A 20,094-nucleotide genomic window follows, 5' to 3' on the forward strand; every position below is an offset into this window, starting at 1 on the left:
AGAAGGAAAAGGGGGGACATGATCGAAACATTTAAATATATTAAAGGGTTAAATAAGGTCCAGGAGGGAAGTGTTTTTAATAGGAAAGTGAACACAAGAACAAGGGGACACAATCTGAAGTTAGTTGGGGGAAAGATCAAAAGCAACATGAGAAAATATTATTTTACTGAAAGAGTAGTAGATCCTTGGAACAAACTTCCAGCAGACGTGGTAGATAAATCCACAGTAACTGAATTTAAACATGCCTGGGATAAACATATATCCATCCTAAGATAAAATACAGAAAATAGTATAAGGGCAGACTAGATGGACCATGAGGTCTTTTTCTGCCGTCAGACTTCTATGTTTCTATGTTTCTAGGACTTTGATACTGTACTTATCTGTCAGTTAAGTAGACAAACTGTTAAGCAGGGTTGTGCATTCTTTTAAAATAATTTGGAAGGAGTACTTCAGAATTGTGCAACCACAGCACATCCCTGCTCCTTCTTCTGGTTATAACAACAACCTGCGGCTATTTCAAGAGTCGCAGCCATTTCCCCCCAAAATCTGAAAAAAAGACAAGCTGTTTTAAGAAATAGCAGTGAGAAACTGAACTTGTGTTAAATCTAAAGCACTGATTCCTAATTATTCTTAATTTGCACAATTCCATTAACTAAAATTCTGAAATCCAAAGACCCAGGGAATTTCCACTAGATATGTGCTGTATTTCAAACCAAAAATAGAGCTATTGCCCCTGGACTACAGAAAAAACAACAATAACCAAGTAGTAGCAAAGAGATTCAGAACCTTCTAATTGATATACCAACAAAAATCCAATGAGGGATATATTGTGGCCTGTTATAAAGAAATGGCTAAAATACAGAGCTAAAATCCCCTTTTTCTGATTCTCAGAGTTGTCCATGACCCAGATGGTTGAAAATTGATGACAAATTACACACCAGCAAGTCTTTTAGCCTTTCTTCCAGGCATATTTAGGGTACAGCAAGAAACAAGGAGGGCACATGTCCTCAGAGAGGAGCGGCATAGAAATCAAAGGAAGGAAGGAAGGAAGGAAGGAAGGAAGGAAGGAAGGAAGAAGGGAGGGAGGGAGGGAGGGAAGGAAGGAAGGAAGGAAGGAATGGAAGAAAGAAAGAAGAAAGAAAGAAAGAAAGGAGGGAGGGAAGAAAGAAAGAAAGAAAGAAAGAAAGAAGAAAGAAAGAAAGAAAGAAAGAAAGAAAGAAAGGTTAGCTAGCAGCTTTAGGCTGTGCTAAACATCTCAAGCCAGAAGAAATAAATCTCAAAATATCTCCAGGTTTGGTCCAAACAGGTCAAAATTTCTAAGCCCCGTTCTCTTGTCTCAAGATATGGGGCCACTATTCCAATTTGTATCTACTAGAAAGAAAGAAAAATCCACCCAAGTATACCGAGCCCTGTCCAGCTCTGCTAAAATCCCCATGGCATTGTTGCTATATCATGCAATGAAATACCAACTCATCTTAAGTTGTCCTCAGATGCCCCCGCATTAGTATTTCCTCTTGTATTGCAATCTCTTCCAAGGGTGGAATATCAGGACGTGAATAGTCTGCTAGGCTTTGTCACTCATTACCTCGAAGGAAGCGCCGAGTGACCCGAAGTAATTGAGAAGAGCAGCCCTTGGAGGCAGGACAGGGATTTCCCACGGAAGAGCACATGTCATTCCTGCACGTTTCTGTGCCAAACTGAAAGGCGGATGGGTATAAAGCCAGCGCTTCGACTTGGCAGCGGGAAGGCGAAGACCCTTTGCTCCCTTTCCTTAGAGCGCAGCCTTCCCAAACGGGCAACCCAAATGTGATGGAATATTGACTCTTCTCCCCAACCCGGACTGCGATGTATTCTGAGAATTTGGGTCCCAACTAGAAGTGGGCTGCTAAGGAGACGTGTGCTCTCCCCCCGTGGCTCTGAGTGCTAGCGGAGCCCAGCGCAATGATGCTACTGCACCTGGGCAGGTAGAGAAATCGCGCGCGATTTCGCTACCTGCCCAGGTGCAGTAGCATCATTGCGCTGGGCTCCGCTAGCACTCAGAGCCACGGGGGTGAGCACACGTCTCCGTTCCACCTTAGTAGCCCACCTCTGGTCCCAACACATCGGATACTTTGCCTCGGGATGCTACTTTCTCTGGACACCCCCCCCCCAACCACAACCCCACCTTCCTCTCCCCGCCACGTTCCTCCGACGGGCGTACCTGACATCTAGGAGACCAGCCCTTCAAGCTCGCGTCCTCGGCTTCTCCTGCGTCTGGTTTTTTCCCTCCTTTAGGGCAAAGTTCTGCCGCTTCCACGCTTGTCTACCCTCCTCCCACCACCACCACCCCCGGGGAGAGGAGGAGCTTCCCCTGGAGGGTGCGTGGATGATGGCTGGGTGGGTGAGTGAGTGAGTGACACCAAGGCAGACAGAGGCGAAGTTGGGGACCTGCGACCGCTGGAAAGGAAGGGCAGGGATGCCGCGAGACGCGAAGAGCCCCGTGCGCCCCCAAACCTGGCACTTGGGGCTAGCCTTCATTTACCTGCTGGCTTTGGGTGGCTGGGAGAAAGCCGGCTTTCCTACTGCTGTTACCGCCGAGGTGAGTGTAGCCAGTGATGCTGAGCGGACTCAAAGCGGCTTTCTGCCTCCGGAGTAACTGGAAGGAGGATAGCCCACCTCTCCTGTCCCATCCTCGCCTGGGGACTGTTTCTTTCAGCAGGACTCCAGTGTCTGGAACTATTTTAGTTTTGCTATTTAGTATATAATAATCATAACAACAGAGTTGAGAGGGACCTTGGAGGTCTTCTAGTCCAACCCCCTGCTTAGGTAGGAAACCCTATCCTACTTCATAGTATTTAGTATTATTTAGTATTCTAGCTTTGCCACCCGGGAGATAGTTTCCTCCTCTGAAGTTTATTCCTTGCTTATTTATAGCGTTTTCTATCTTGCTCCCCCCCCCCCCCCAATTAGGTAAAACTAACAGTGGGTGCAATTCATTAAAAACTGTTAAAAGCGTTGGTTTAATCTGAACCTCCGTCTGAAATTAGATGAAACAGATCGCGGTTCCCTTGCTTTGCCTGAAAAACCCTTCTTCGCCCGAGTCTACGAAGCAGGAAAAAGTTGTTTTGAAACGAGGGGAGGGCGCTAAATTAGATTGAACGGGTTTTTTTGCTTTCTGCATTGGTGTCGTGTTAAAATTCTATGCTCCGCTGTCCTCTCGAGTCAATTGGCTTTTCCTCTTTTTTTTTTCCTTTTTGCATTTGATAACATGTGACTTGCTTCATTCAATAAGAACTGTCTTCTCTGGAGGTGTTTTGCTTCAGTGCACCTGTCTTTTGCTGTCATATGAATTGCATCGTGCAGGGAAATCTGGGAAGATCTGAAAGGCAGCCTAGAGTATAGCAAGACAGTTTTCAAAAAGCTAGACAAGAATCTCAAAGCATCGTTTTTATTTTCTTCCAAAACTACAGGCAAAGAAAGGCATAGGTGGGTATGTTGGGTGTCTCTTTAGAATTGACCTACAAATTCTGTAGAAACAACTGTTCAATAACCAATTATTGTTATAGAAAAATAATGACAGATGATCTATAATTTTATCTTGTCCCAGAGATATAATAAATGCTTGGATGAATGTCCATACAAAAATTATTTGATTAAGATCTTTTCCCCCCATCCTCCTCCCTCCTCCTCCTCCCCTCCCTCCTCTTTTTCTTTTTCTTCCTCCTCCTCCCTTCCTCCTTCTTCCCTCCTCTTCTTCCTCCTCTTCTTTCTTTTTCTTCTCTTCCTCTCCTTCTCCTCCCCTCTCCCTCCCTCTCTCTTTCTCCCATTTGTTATTATTTTATTATTTATTTATTTTATTATCTCTATCTATCTATCTATCTATCTATCTATCTATCTATCTAGTCTAGAGGACAGAAGGAAAAGGGGGGACATGATTGAAACATTTAAATATGTCAAAGGGTTAAATAAGGTTCAGGAGGGAAGTGTTTTTAAGAGGAAAGTGAAGACAAGAACAAGGGGACACAATCTGAAGTTAGTTGGGGGAAAGATCAAAAGCAACATGAGAAAATATTATTTTACTGAAAGAGTAGTAGATCCTTGGAACAAACTTCCAGCAGACGTGGTTGGTAAATCCACAGTAACTGAATTTAAACATGCCTGGGATAAACAAAGATCCATCCTAAGATAAAATACAAAAAATAGTATGAGGGCAGACTAGATAGACCATGAGGTCTTTTTCTGCCGTCAATCTTCTATCTTTCTATCTTTCTATCTTTCTATCTCTATCTATCTATCTATCTATCTATCTATCTATCTATCTATCTATCTATCTATCTATCTATCTATCTATCTATCTATCTATCTATCTTCTCCTGAGACCCAGGGTGGCTTACAGCAAATGTATGCAAAAACACGTTAAAAATCTACAATAAAATCTACATTTAAAATACTATCTTAAAACCCCAATACTTAAAATTTAATTAATCACATCCATGCATTCATTCAATCATTGGCCAGGGCTCGATGTTAACCTCAGCTTATCTGGCTATGTCAAGGTGGCAGATTTAATCTAATAATTTTACCTCCTATTTTGCCCCCCCCCCCCAAACCACTCATACGAGATGGACTGGATAGAGAGAGAGTGACTAGCCCAGTCTCACCCCGCTGGTTTTCATACCTGACCAAAGCCTAGAGCTCCCACTGCCCTGGTTTCTAGGCCATCACCTTAATTCAGTTATTTTCAACCTTTTTTGAGCCGCGGCACATTTTTTACATTTACAAAATCCTGGGGCACATCACCAACCAAAATGACACAAAATGACACTCTAAGACACTCTCCTCTCTTTTTCCACCCCGTCTCCTCCCCACCCTTGTGTGTGTGTGTGTGTGTGTGTGTGTATACACACTCTTGAACCATTTCCAAAACCAGGTGAGGGCTGGGTTTTTTTTCTCTCTTATTCTTTGGGTGCTTTTTATCATATGCTTTAAATCAAGAGTCACTTCTCTCTCTCTTTTGTTTCTCTCTCTTTCCTCTCATTCTCTGTCTCAATCATTTTCTCATTTCTCTTTTTTCCTCCCCTTTTTGCACATTTCTTTCTCTCTCTCTCCCTTCCTCTCCTTTTCTCTCTCTCTCTTTCTTTCTTTCTCTTTCTTTCTTTCTCTCTCTCTCTTGCTTGCTTTCTCTCTCACTCTTGCTTTCTCTCTCTTCCTCTCTTTTCTTTCTCTTGCTTTCTCTCTCTCTCTCTCACTGTCTCTTTCTTTCTCTCTCTCTCTCTTTCTTTCTTTCTCTCTCTCTCTCTCTCAGTCACTCTCTCACTCACTCTCTCTCTCAGCAAAAAGTTGTGAGACCAGAACCTGAGCTTCCTTCTTCGCGGCACACCTGACCATGTCTCGCGGCACACTAGTGTGCCATGGCACACTGGTTGAAAAACACTGCCTTAATTAACCACTACACCAGAATGTGTGTTCATGTATCCCAAGTTTATTTTAGCCATATTTAATTAACCAATGCACAATTGGCAAAGTTCTTGCAATATGCTAAATTAAAATAAGACAATATATCATAATTTAGAATAAATTGTGGATCCAATCTCTCAAATTACTCTGTTTCTTCAACACAGAATATCATAAAAATCTGCTGGTGCAATTTTTCATAGCAAATTGCTCCCAAATCACATATCTCTAAATATTTCAACTTCAATTATATATTTTTTTCAGTTAAGAAACAAGTCTACATAATTATCTGATAAATGAAATAAACCAAAAGCATTCCCATGCTGGAATGTGGGTGGTCCCTAACATTTTTGAATTTTACGACCATTATTTGCATTTTTACCAATTATCTAAGTACAGTTTCTCTTCCCTAAGCAGCAATAACATCCTCCCAAACTGAGGGAGTTTTGGCAGCTGTTGCATCCTGAACATGGATGTTTAAATATTTTAGATTATTTGCTGCCTAGTCAAACTTTTTTCTCAAATGGTCTTCAGCTTTCATTTATAGAATGGAATGGAATGAAATGGAATGGAATAGAATAGAATAGAATTTTATTAGCCAAGTGTGATTAGACACACAAGGAATTTGTCTTCTATGATTCTAATGGCAATGTCAGTCAATAGCTCCATCTTCTATGTATTTGTCTTCCTTTAAAGTATCTAAGAAGCCTTACTTTTGTAATAAAGAATTATACGTGTTAATGATGAATAGAACAGAACAGAATAGAGTTCTTTATTGGCCAAGTGTGATTGGACACATAAGGAATTTGTCATTGGTGCATATGCTCTCAGGGTACATAAAAGAAAAGATAAGTTTGTCAAGAATCATGAAGTGCAACATTTAATGATTGTCATAGGGTGCAAAGAAAAAATCAGGTAACAATCAATATTAATATAAATCGTAAGGATACAAGCAACAAGTTACAGTCATACAGTCATAAGTTGGAGGAGATGGGTGATAGGAATGATGAGAAGACTAATACTAATGGTAATGCAACTTTAATTTATTTATTTATTATTTATTACTTAGATTTGTATGCCGCCCCTCTCCGAAGACTCGGGGCGGCTCACAACATTAATGAATAGTTTGCAGTGGTGAGGGATTTATTTCTTCAGCAGAGTGATGGCATTTGGGAAAAAAACTGTTCTTGTGTCTAGTTGTCTTGGTGGGCAGTGCTCTATAGCATCATTTTGAGAGTAGGAGTTGAAACAATTTATGTCCAGGATGTGAGGAGTCAGTAAATATTGTCACTGCTCTCTTTTTGACTCATGCAATATACAAGTCCCCATTGGAAAGCAGGGTGGCAGTAATTATTTTTTCTGCAGTTCTGATTATCTTCTGAAATCTGTGTCTCTCTTCTTGGGTTGCAGAACCAAACCAGACAGTTATAGAGGTGCAGATGACAGGCTCAATAATTCCTGTGTCAGCAACTCCTTGGGCAGTTTGAGCTGGATTATTGAGTTGGACTATTTTATGGACTATGGTGACCCATTAAATTAAGCCTACATATGTCTCTTTCTGTTTCTCTTTCTCTTTCTCTCTTTCTCACTGTAGGCTTTGCATTCTTGTTCTTTGGATATAATTAAAATGTGATGTACAGTAACCAACTCATAATTACGATGCATGCTGTGGAGAGATTATTCTTTTTTTCTCAGACATCTAAATAACATGTAATATTATGACATTGTGCAGATGGATGAGGCTGTTTAGCTGCCTCCTCTTCCTCTGCCCTCTTCATTTTCCTTCCTTCTTTTAAAGTTTTCTGGTGGTTGTTCTTTCTTCTCTTTTAAGTTGTGTGAGCTTATATAAAGGCTTATCACACCTTATTCTTTAGAACTCTTACAATATGGGAGAAAATTACACCACACATTCTTAGTCGCAGTCCCATTTATACTTTAGGGCCAGTATTGTCCCTAGCTTCTTTTTAAGGGACTGCTACTGCTGACAAGGGAAACCTGAGGTCTCTGAGTTCAAGATTAAATTCGCCTGGCCTGAAAGCTGAACAGTAACAAAAAGGTTTCTATTACTCTTCTTGCAAAAAATTCCCAGCTTCTTGAAATACTGCAAATGATTCTGCGTTATCTGAAAAAGATAATGCTTGAATACCAGGCTTTCTTTCAGAACATTTGAAATTGTGTTCCCAATTATGTGCTCGTAAAGTGCTTCCCAATTATGTGCTCGTAAAGCCACGAGAGCTATCATGGGGCTTCCTAGATTCGCCCACGTTTCCACAACACTTCGTGGCCTGCACTGGCTGCCGATCAGTTTCCGGTCACAATTCAAAGTGTTGGTAATGACCTTTAAAGCCCTACATGGCATTGGACCAGAATACCTCCGGAACAGCCTTCTACCACACGAATCCCAGCGGCCGATAAGGTCCCACAGAGTTGGCCTTCTCCAGGTCCCGTCGACCAAACAATGTCGTTTGGCGGGCCCCAGGAGAAGAGCCTTCTCTGTAGCAGCCCCAGCCCTCTGGAATCAACTCCCCCCGGAGATTAGAATGGCCCCCACCCTTCTTGTCTTTCCCAAGTTACTTAAGACCCACCTATATTGCCAGGCATGGGGGAACTAAGACATCTCCCCCAGGCTTATTATATTTCACGTTTGGTATGTATGTGCTGTTTGGTTTTTAATTGTTGGGGGTTTTATATATTTTATTATTAGATTTGTTCCATTATTATACTTTTTTTTATTGCTGTTGCGAGCCGCCCCGAGTCTTCGGAGAGGGGCGGCATACAAATCTAATAAATAAATAAATAATAAATAAATAAATAAATTGCCCAAGAGGAATCCATTACTTTCCGTTCTAATAACACAAGTAAAAAACAGATCTAAACATTTTAAGAAGATATTCTAGAAATGTAAATCTTTTCTAGACATCAGTTCTTTATATTCTCTCCTATATAGCAAACCTGAGTTAAGCATCCCTCATTTTTTACAATACTTTCTGCTCCCACCTTTTGTTTTTCCCCTTTTCTCCAAACGCACACATTTTATAATGTATGGTTGGCAATAATCTAGGGATTTTTATTCATTCTCCTTTTCCTGCACTTTTGGCTCTTTCTCTAGACTATTGTCTGAATGTGGAATAAGGTAGTAATTGGCAGTCCATGTCACATAAAATAAACAGATGGAATTTGATTTCACCATCATGGCTACCACTTCGGCAATTTTGATCATACCCTGAGGATACTCTGGTAGTAACCCAGGCTATTATGGAATTAACTGATGTGGTTAGACAACACACTCCAATCAGTAGATGCCATATTCCTGCCCACTGACTACATTTTATAGTTTGACCAACTCCCGCAAACAGTCTCATTTGTTAATTTTATGTTCTGACCTTTTCATAGTAATAGCTGGTGCCCATCCATTGTTGGGGGGAAATGAGATGATGGGCTTTTGAAATGCACATTAACTGGTAAAATTAAGCAACAGTATTAAATATATTGTATCCTGTGTCCATTTTTCATATTCATCCAGCAAACCAAGAACAAACAAACAAAAATCTTGGAGCCAACCCGAGTTTTCGGAGAAGGGTGGCATACAAATCTAATAAACTGAATTGAATTGAATTTATCCATAGGTATTTTCACAGAACTCTTTCTCTTATTACCAAATTTCTTGTGATTATCTGTTTCCATGATGAGAAACCTGTGACATACACACCACAGGTGGCACGCAGGGCCATCTCTGTAGGCACATGAGGAGAGGTCTAGGTTAGCTCCACAGCCCATGTGCATGTGTGCATGCGTCTCCCGCCAGCCAGCTAATTTTTGGGTCTCGGCTAAGAGATGCCCGTGCAGGAGCAGGGCTGGGGTCACACATGCATTCATGGGTGAGGGTCACATGTGCATATGTGCAGGTGGTGTGGCGCCCACTCGTGGCCCACTTTTAGCTGCAGGGGGCTTCAGGGAACCCTGCTAGCACCAAAACAGGGGGTGAGGGAGTGCAGTGCTCCCTCTTTGCAGCCCATTTTTAGTTCCAGGAGGCTTCAGAGAACTCTACTAACAGAAAATTGGGGTGTGCAGGAGTGTGGCGCTCCCTTTCCATGGCCCGTTTTTAGTTCAGGAGGCTTCAGGGAACTCTGCTAGCAGAAAAATGGGGCATGTGGAAGTACAACACTCCCCCTCCACGGCCCATTTGTCGTTCCAGGGAACTATGCTTCATGGAACTCTGTTAGCGGAAAAATGGGGCATGTGGAATATGGTGCTCCTCCTCCATGGCCCATAGAAAGAAAACTAATATATTTATGAAAAAAAGACTAAATGAATGTATACAGTGATCCTTTGACTTTCGCAGGGGATATGTTCCAAGACCGCCCATGAAAGTCAAATTTCCATGCTCCCTTCCTTCCTTCCTCCCCCTCCCTCCTCCATTCCTGGTTTTACTTATCCCCAGAAACCACAGGGGCAGCGGGGCAGCAAGCTGGGGGCTTTGTTGCGCTCACTGCCAGTATCTCCCATGGCGGCAGTGGCAGCACCGGTACTCAGGGTTAGGGCAGGGGAAGGGAAAGCTCAAGGCAAGAGGGATCCAGGCCAGGACTTGAAGCTGGAATTCCAGGCGGGTCAGCTGGGAGGTCGGACGCTACCACTAAGGAAGATGGCTTAGATGGGTGGGGGAAGAAGAGGCAGCGGCAGCGGGCATCAGTAAGGCTCAGCTTCAAGTGGAACGTACCAACGCTTTGAGAATTAAAGGGGAGGGATTAGGAGACTGGGGTGGAAGCAGAGCTTTTATTTAAAGAAGCAGGATGGCTGGGGCAGGGGGGAGGAGGAGAGTTAAAACACACAGTATTGTACATCGGGCGACCGCGGGAGAACGTTCAAATGTTCAAAAAAACACAAATTATTTTTTAATTAATATTTTTTGAAAACCCGTAGTATATCCTTTCCGCGAATGTCAGACCCGCAAAAGTTAAGCGACCTCTGTATATGCAACAAGTATTTTTAGAGCAGAGTCTTACTTTAAAATCTTTCAAAATTACTACTCCATTCATATTCAGATTTACATATATTTAATTGATGACTAAATGTATGTTTCAAATTCTCTATGTTTTCAGCAAAATATGTTATCAAAGTAGACAGTCACATGATTCCTGCTTCTACCATCCCTTTCCTCCACCCATCCAGGGTTTTTTAAATGAGTTATAAGATCATGATTATACCTTACTTAATCTTTTATTCATGAGGATACAGAAAGTATTAAGATGGTTCCTTGAAACAGAGAATCTACATTATTCAAATGGTCCAAGATTATTTGATTAAGGAAAAAAAACCCTGGGAACTGCAGGTTTTTGGCAGGTATGTAGTTCAAAGTGATCTGATAACAGAATAATTGTATTTCTAGCTGCCAAAACTGGTTCATGAAGTTACCTTTGAAACAAGGATACTAGGAAAAAATTCAAATCACATGTAAGATGGAAAATTGGACTCTGAAAATTCAGTAGCCTGCTCTCATTCTTTGCTAGATTATGTTTAATCAAGACTCTAGTAAACCATTGCAGCACAAATCTTCAAATGTTTAACTCGTACAGAGTGACTCTAATTTGCCTGTCCTTTTTTCAAAATAATATTTTTCAAAGCTACCAACGATCAAATAAATTAACTACCCCATATAGTTCAGACAAAACCATATACTGAATATATATAAATCTAAATAAGCAAATGTAAAAGTAAAGAGAAAAACTGGTTCTACTTTTTTTTACAGTTGAAAGCCTAATCAATGTACTTTTATAAAAAGTATTATATTCATTATGTGCCACTTGGATATTCTTAATATCACTGGATTTTCTTCTGAAATGTGTTTCAACCTTCAACCTCAATTAAATATTAAATACAAAAAGGTTTTGACAAGTTCCATGATTGCAGGAAAAATAAACCCATCAATGAACACCTTGTTTCCAAATAAAAAAGAATCAACTACAATGTGCCATAGATGAAAAGTGCCTATTGAATATCTTGGATGAATATAAAATAATGATGTATTCAAATCCTTGTGATGACACTAACATGTGTTGCTCTTTGAGTGGTAGAGAGTTCTTTATTTAAGTTTTTATTATTCTTATTTTTTATCACCCATCTATAGAATTAAAACAAAATAGCCTTGGGACCATAATTTTGACTTTATACTACCCTTACCGTTGCACAAAAATCTACATGGGGCTACCTTTGAAAAGTGTTCGGAAACTCCAGATCGTGCAGAATGCAGCTGCGAGAGCAATCATGGGCTTTCCCAAAAATGCCCATGTCACACCAACACTCCACTGTCTGCATTGGTTGCCGATCAGTTTCCGGTGAAATGGTCTTTCCCAAGGCCAAAAATCAGCTGGCTAGAATGCGCATGTATGTTGGAGCTGACATAGGGAAAGCTTTGCATGCCCTCCAATATGGCTCCCTATGGGGTTCACGTTCATGGCAAATTTAATTGCCAAATCAAAGCAAAACCTTATGGAATTGTATAACATTGGAAATTAGAGGGTAGTAGATAATCCCTGCATTAGCTTTTGCATGCATCTCTTAACAATTTTCTCATTTGTCTGTAAACCTAATTTCATTCTTATAAAATGCAAAGAAAAAGTTATAGGTACTTTAAAGAACAGAGCGCTAATATACTAGTTTTTAAGGCACCAACCTAGAAACTGAGAGACTGGGTTTTAGTCCTACCTTAGGCGTGAAGCCAGCTGAGTGATCTTAGCCAGTCATGGTCTCTTATTAATGGCCAACTACTTCTGAAAAACCTTGCCAAGAAAACTGCAGGGATCATCCAGGCATTTTATTTTTTATTTTTTATTTTTGATATAAAAAAATTGACTTGATGGCACACTTACTTTAAAGACTTGGAAGTCCTGCAGGATTGACATACTTTCTCCGTGTGTTTTAACCCTTCAGCCAATTTTATTCTGCTGTAATAATATAACAAGAAATGTGTGGCCCTTTGTTCATATTTTCCCCTCTTTATAGATAATATGTGGAGAAAATGCCTTCTTTTCAGGGCTGGGTTCTAACTTACCCTGCTGCCAGTTTGATTCCTACTGTGCTGTGTGGCTGTGCCTTCTGGGCATGTGCCCAAAGCATTTACATCACAGCGCTGAAAAAAAAATCCCCCGAGCCAAAAACAAGCTGGCAAAGCATACACAGCACCAGAAAATCATCTTCTGCACATGTACAGAAGGAAAAAAAACTCGGGGGGGAATTAAAATAAATAAATAAATATTTTAAAATATGATGGTGACGTCCACAGGCTGGCACCAACAGATCCAGTTCCAGTGAAATCATTGTGATGTCACCAGCAGGTTGCTACCAGTTTGGGTGAACCAGTCCGAACACCCCTCTGCCTCTTTTGTTAACCTACACTTGCTAAAAGTGAATGTGATGAGTTACTATCTTTTACAACTTAGACAAATTGACAGTGTTCTCAGACTCTGTTTGTAATGGGGATTGACTATCCCTTCATAGCTGTAGTTTCTGCTGGAACACAAACATTCTCCAAACTGCAGAAAACAACTTTGCCTTTGTAATTAAACAACAATATTTATATTTAATACTTACTACATGTTTAGCTCCTATCCTGCTTCCTAGGAATCGTAAGGTAATGTTATTAGGGTTTTTCTATCAGTAGCTTAAGAGTTGTCTTTGTATGCACAGCCATAGAGATGATGGTTCAAGGAAGCCTTTGAAACATTTAGAGAACATTTAAATTTAAACATGTCCAGTAGAGCTCCTTTGCTTCCACTAATAGGCTTTGTGAAGCACCACTTTTGAATGCTTTGCATTGTGCTGCATAAATACATGCCTACTGTGTACATGTCTACTGTTTAGTAAAATGTAGAAAAAGAACATATGAGCTCAAAGAGTATTGGTGCTAAAGAAATTTATGGAACATTTCTATTCTTATTTAACAGGCTGAAGGAAAAAAGGGGGCTGCAGGCTCTGTGCCTTTGCTATAATTATTCTTTTCAGTACAAAGCAATTGAAATGATTCTACTGGTTTGAAGTTACCACCTTTGAACTATGTCTAGATCTTTTTAGAAATGCATCAATTTTATAATTTTTAATTTAGGAATATAAGTTTAATTAGTTAGGCTGCATGTAAATCACTTGTTTAGAAATGCCTAGCTGAGAAGATTGTTTTGTCTGCCAATTGGGTTAAGTCTTATCTTGAGTGGCTTTCAATGCAAAGTTTATCACAAGAAATATGAAAAGTGCTTTAAAAATATTTGTTTCTCACATACAAATTCTTTAAACTCACAGGGATGGGCAAGTTCTGGCATCTAGAAGGTGCTGAATTTCAGGTCCCAGATGTCCTGGTAGCATAACCAATGGAGAATGGTGCTGGGAGTTATAATTCTTAAAAACTGGAAGGCGATAGGATACGTATCCCTCCTTTAACAGACAAACACCATTGAAAAGGTTCATTATAACAGCAATATAGGAGATATTTCATTTTAATTTTTATCTTTTCCCCTCATTTTCCCTCCCCATCCCAAGGAAGTCAGGGTCAGTGTGCCCAACACACCTGCCTTTTATTTTTCAAGGTCTAAATATTAGATTAAGTCAATAACCAATTCATTTTGCAAAAGAATGAAAGGCGTTTAATTTGAATTTGAATTTTATTCCACAGATTAAATTTTGTTTTATTGATTCAATTATCTGATTTATATTTTCCTTGCATTTTATTTTAGCTTGCCATTGGCAACTTTAAACATTATTAGGCCTAAAATATTATAAAACATAATAAATCAATTGAATAAGCAGATTGAATGAGCCCTACACAAGACACATTTTGATGAACTCATCATAGGTATACTAGAAAACTATGCCAAGTGCATTTGCAATTTCTCTCTAAGGATGTCCAAACTATCTTCAAAAAGGCAGGAAAGCAGTCTATATCTGGCCAGGTGGCTAGCTGTTGCTGACTATCTTTGCTGTTGCCTGTTAAAATGAAAATGGGAGGGAAAAGAAAGAATGCCAGAGATGAGAACTGGGCAACTGATTGCATTTTGCAGGTTTGTAGATATGTCTTCTAGCTAACCTGATAATGTGAGACCTCGTTAGTTAAACAAAGGACTATGTTTCTACTATTATAGTCATTTTGTTTGCATAAATTATTCCTGCATTGTTTATATTGTTAAGGAATCAGCCTTCTCTAGATTGTGATCCCTTTGATGTGTTGGAGCATGCTGGCTAAATCTAGTTTTATATAATTGGAAAGCATCAAGTTGAAAAAAATGTTGTTATATTCTGCTTGTTTCAGCAGATAGCAGCTGCCTGAAAGCTAAGCAAGGGCAGGTCTAGCTGGGAGATTTCCAGGGAATACCAGCACTTTAGACTTCATTAGACAGTTTTTAAAACTTCTACAAAAAATGCAGTTGGTAAACCAATTACTTGTTGCTGCTAACAAAATTATGTGGATGTTCCAATCAAAGCATCAGCTTTCGTTGACACTTTTTCTTCTTCTTTCTCTTTAACAAAAAACTCTCCTGGGCTAGCCAAACAAAGTAAAGATAAAATCCATGATCATGGCTAAGTAAGGTCAACAAATAAATCAAAGGTTGGCATCAGATGTTAAGATAAAATACAGGAAACAGTATAAGGGCAAACTAGATGGACCATGAGGTCTTTTTCTGCCGTCAATCTTCTATGTTTCTATGTTTCTATGTTCTAATAACCTATTGTTGAAGGTGTTAAATTCTAAGGCATTCAAGGCTCAACTGCAGACCATCAGAGAGGGACTTATCTGCGCTGCATTATTTTAATAGGGCTTGTAATTTACTGCCAGCAAAGAATTAGAGTTTTATACTGCTATGCCTAAATTCGTAACTCTGATATGATACAATTTTTCAATTTTTATTTCTTCTAAGACAGAAAAGAGGAAAAGTGTAGAAAAGAAACATAAAAAAGGAAATAAGAAAAATATTTTATAGATATGTCTCCCTCATCCATTTTACTCTTTTGTCAGCTAGCATGGAATAAAGACATGATGGGGGGATTGTTTTTGTTAATATTTATTTCCCAAAATCTCAACTGGTTAATTGTCTTCACCAATCTTTAAAGAGCATAATTAATATTACAATATTGTATGAACTTAAGCCAATACTTACGAACTTAATTCATTCCGTGACCAGGTTTTTAAGTAGAAAAGTTTTTAAGAAGAAGCAATTTTTCCCATAGGAATCAATGTAAAAGCAGATAATGTGTGTGATTGAAAAAACCACAGGAAGGGTGGAGGCCCTGTTTCCTCCCAGGAGATTCCTAGAGAGGCCCTATGGAGGCTTCTCTCTGCCTTTTCTGGCCCTGTTTCATCCCAGCAGATTCCTAGAGAGGCCCAAGGGAGGCTTCTCTCTGCCTTTTCTGGTTACAGTTTTGGAGGCTTGGGTTTGTAAGTGGAAAATGGTTCTTGAGAAGAGGCAAAAAAATCTTAAACACATGGTTCTTATCTAGAAAAGTTCGTAAGTAGAGGTGTTCTTAGGTAGAGGTGCCACTGTACTCAGTTCTGATGTATGACTTGGGCTAAAACCCTGTCTGCAGGAGTGCCATTAGGAGTCAAAGATCTAGAAGGCCTCAAACCTCCTAACATTATATCTTATTGGGATTGAGTTAGATAGTTCCTTCCCACCTAGGCCCTCACAGCCACAAGGCACCGAGTTAGCACCTGAATAGTCAGTAATTTGAAATAGATGTGAATTCCAAGTATTGTTTCAGCCACAAGTTCAATTGAGGAACTAGAAAGCTAATTTTCTTACTGGTAAATGTCAACAAGAGAGTTCTTTGCACCCGTTGCAGAGTTAGTGGACTATCGAAGAACCCTTTTTATGTGCCTTCCCATGGCTTTTCTCCTACAGCATGTTTTAGAGCTTTCTACTTTACCCTGTTTCTATTTTCCTTCCTGTACTGTGGCATGATATGTCGTGTTTTATGGCTAAGAATGGTGTACAGATCCAGAAAATTATTAAACAAAGAAGAGTTGCGCAAAATACAGTTTAGTAATATATGAAACTATTCAGTAAGGAAGAAAAGAAATTGTGTGGCATGGGGGGGAAAGTGGTTTGATTTGCAAACTTTTGGTGATAATATAAACGATAATCATTTTATTTTATTTTTTAGAATTGTGTCTGCAACAACAAAAACCAGTGCTTTTGCAATGGAATAAAAGGCAGTAAGGTAAGAGCTATTGGATTTCTTACACCTAAAAAGCAATGTCCTTTTGCTGGAAAAGAAGAAAAATGCATTATTGGCCAAAAATAATTGAAGGAAACTTCAGCTGGATGTACAAGAAGTATTAATTAAACGAAACAGTAGTATAACTATATTGTTCTTTAAGCTATATGATTAAATACAAGTATTTTTAGACCAATATTTAACATTTGCAGAATTGGCAGGGCACACAATAATAGGTAATCTTATGGTAAAGTACCTTTCTGGTCATAAAAGGATGAACCCAACAAGAAAAAGCAAAAGGTTAAGTTTCCATCTGCAAAGAGTAAGGAGAATAACCCTGAAGGATGGGTCCTAGAGCTGTTACAAAAGTTAAAATCAGTCAAGCTGCAGGACTTTGCATCCTTTCTAAGAAACTTATTTGAGAAAATGTCTCAGATGAGCCCTTCCTCATTTGAGACATGGCAATAAAGTGAGGAAGGGAGTGAAGCATGTTCAGGCTTGCAAGATTCTGTTACTATAGTTGTTTTATTAGAGGAGTTTTAGATGTACATGGCATTGGTTTCTTGGCCTTGTTGACCTTGTGGGGCTGACACCACCTTTGAAGTCAGAGTTTGATTGGGATTCTTCCAGTCTTGTGGGGAATTATTATTATTATTATTATTATTATTATTATTATTATTAGTAGTAGTAGTAGTAGTAGTAGTAATAGTAGTATGCCGCCCCTCTCCGTAGACTCGGGGCGGCTCACAACAGTAACAGTACAATATATAACAAATCTAATAATTAAAAATCACTAAAAACCCCTTATTAAAAAGAAACATACACACAAACATACCATGCATAAACTGTATAGGCTCGGGGGAGATGTCTCAGTTCCCCTATGCCTGGCAGCAGAGGTGGGTTTTAAAGAGTTTACGAAAGGCAAGGAGGGTGGGGGCAGTTCTAATCTCTGGGGGGAGCTGGTTCCAGAGGGTCGGGGCCGCCACAGAGAAGGCTCTTCCCCTGGGTCCCGCCAGATGACATTGTTTAGTCAACGGGACCCGGAGAAGGCCAACTCTGTGGGACCTAACCAGTCGCTGGGATTTGTGCGGCAGAAGGCGGTTTCGGAGATATTCTGGCCCGATGCCATGAAGGGCTTTATAGGTCATGACCAGCACTTTGAATTGTGACCAGAAACTGATTGGCAGCCAATGCAATATATTATTGTAACAGTGAAAAACCTTGTCTCACACAATATAATAAAATTCAAAAAATAAGGTATATTAATTAACTAGCAAGTACACTAAAGTACAGTAATTGGTTTCTTGAACTCTCTCTGAATTATTCTTTTAGTAGGAGATTTTTTCAATAACCAGAAAGATATTTCATGGTTAAGTCCAACTATCATTCACAGTTACCAAGGTTGTCCTTAAAAGAAAAAAAAAGGTTTTGCAGTAAAGATTAAAGCATGATGGTGGAGGTAATCGTCAGAAATTTGAAAGCAGGTTTAAAACTAAGTTATAGTTTCTCAAATAACCATTTTTTATGAATCTTCATTGCAGAAGAATGATTTTTATCTGCTGGGAACAATAACATACACCCCCAAGTGGGGAATTCTGGGATAACACACTACTATACAAAAATGCAGAAAATAACAATGTTGAGCAGTCACATTCACTTAGCAAAATGCCATAGCAATTCTAAATTCACAATGTAGGAGCAATATACAACATTGCTATGCTGGTGAAACAGCTTCCGTATATTGCAAACATTGGACCAAAGAATGAGCACATATATCTCCCCAAAATTGACATTTAAAAATGATGGAAATCTAATTTATAACCTTGACTTATGGGTAAATCGTATCATACCAAGGAAGCAGAGCAAGATAATTGAACTGGCATTCTGTTGGCAATTAAGTAAGTAAACATTTCAGAGAGATGAAGTAAAATTAGCAAAGCATGCAGGCCTATATAGTTTATGTATGGTATGTTCTGTGTATGTCTTTTTAAATTATGGGTTTTTAGATGTTTTTAAATATTAGATTTGTTATTGTACATTGTTTTTATTATTGCTGTGAGCCGCCCCGAGTCTAAGGAGAGGGGCGGCATACAAATCTAATAAATAATAATAATAATAATAATAATAATAATGATTATGATGATGATGATTCAAAGAAGGGCCTTACTGAATTATAAATCATTAAATATGTTAAATTGGGGAAAAAGAGGGGAGTGAAAGTATCTCTAGCTGCATTCAAGGATGCAAAACACAAAACAAAATCCAATCAAAACCTCAAAAACAAAATAAGACTCCGGTGGGGGGGGGAATCTTTCTCCCCCTTCCACAAGTCCTTTGATGCTGTCTCATAGGTATTGCAGGAAGGGAGAATCTGGGAATAATTAGCAAAGAATCTGGGGAGTATAGATTCCTAGTGCCTGGTTATCCCAGTTACCCAGATAAAGTAACTAGGCATTACATTAAGGTGTTGGAGGTAGATAGTCTCTTTACTTACAATGTCAAATGCTTCATTTCATGCAGTGGATGAGAAGGTAGATCAGAGGACTGAACATTGGGGACAGGATATTCTGGAGAAGTTCTGTCTATGTGGTGTTTAACTCATGACTAATTTACTTGCACGTAATAGTTTAAATCAATCAATCAATACCTTCCACAGCCAAGTCCAGCCATGATTCTTAAGGAGGGGGGGAGAGAAGGAGTGCCATGGTTTTTACACATCCCGGGTAGAGAGAGCAACAGAGACCATGAAAGCATAGAAATCAGTGGATGGGTTGCTATCGGTGCAGTAGGCAACTCCATTCTGGTACTTACCACCAGATTGCACAATTTGGACACTGCCATCTTTTTCCCTCAAGTTTTGATCTTTTTTGCTTCCTGAGCATGCAGAAGGTAAAAAATCGCATCCCCTCGCAAGATTTTTGACATGTTTTTGCTTCCTGTGGATGCATGCAAACAAAATCACCCTGCGGATATGTACACACGACTCCTTGTGCTGTGTGCACAGCACACTGGTAGCAGCAAGTAAGAAGAATCCACCCCTGATCGGCATTATGGTACAGTGGCTTTTATTCTTTTATCTCAGAACCAGCTCTTCACAGTCCAGTTCCTTTGGTCCCACCAGAAATTCTCAAGGGATTCTGAGATACTTTCTTCACTGTGTGATTATTTGTTTGTTTGTTAGTTTGTTTGTTTATTAGATTTGTATGCCGCCCCTTTCCGTAGACTCGGGGCGGCTCACAACATAATAAAACAATTCATAACAAATCTAATAATTTACAATTTAAAATTTAAAGTAGTTAAGAAAACCCCATTTTTAAGCAGACATACCTACAAACATACCATACCTAAATCATATAGGCCCGGGGGAGATATCTCAATTCCCCCATGCCTGACGACAAAGGTGGGTTTTGAGGAGTTTACGAAAGGCAAGGAGGGTAGGGGCAGTTCTAATCTCTGGGGGGAGCT

The 20,094-nt window shown here is 39.6% G+C and overlaps 2 protein-coding genes across 3 annotated transcripts in view; one reads left to right on the top strand and one right to left on the bottom strand.

Moving 5' to 3' along the window:
• Positions 1-2,296, bottom strand: part of COL4A4 (collagen type IV alpha 4 chain) — an 82,952-nt gene extending 80,656 nt beyond the window's left edge. The window contains exon 1 of the mRNA XM_070753335.1: positions 2,201-2,296. The gene's annotated coding sequence lies outside the window, so the exon portion shown is untranslated. The remainder of the gene's footprint in view (positions 1-2,200) is intronic.
• A 65-nt stretch (positions 2,297-2,361) lies between these two features.
• The window catches only part of COL4A3 (collagen type IV alpha 3 chain), an 83,722-nt gene continuing 65,989 nt past the window's right edge, over positions 2,362-20,094 (top strand). Inside the window, exons 1-2 of one of the 2 annotated variants that reach the window (XM_070753333.1) lie at positions 2,362-2,578; positions 16,576-16,632. In XM_070753333.1, the coding sequence (XP_070609434.1) occupies positions 2,456-2,578; positions 16,576-16,632 (180 nt within the window). In that variant the 5' untranslated portion in view covers positions 2,362-2,455. Of the gene's footprint in view, positions 2,579-15,683; positions 15,851-16,575; positions 16,633-20,094 lie in introns of those variants that run through there. The other variant, XM_070753334.1, reaches the window with a different exon arrangement.

The sequence above is a fragment of the Erythrolamprus reginae genome, chromosome 5, assembly GCF_031021105.1.
Source record: "Erythrolamprus reginae isolate rEryReg1 chromosome 5, rEryReg1.hap1, whole genome shotgun sequence".
NCBI lineage: Eukaryota > Metazoa > Chordata > Lepidosauria > Squamata > Dipsadidae > Erythrolamprus > Erythrolamprus reginae.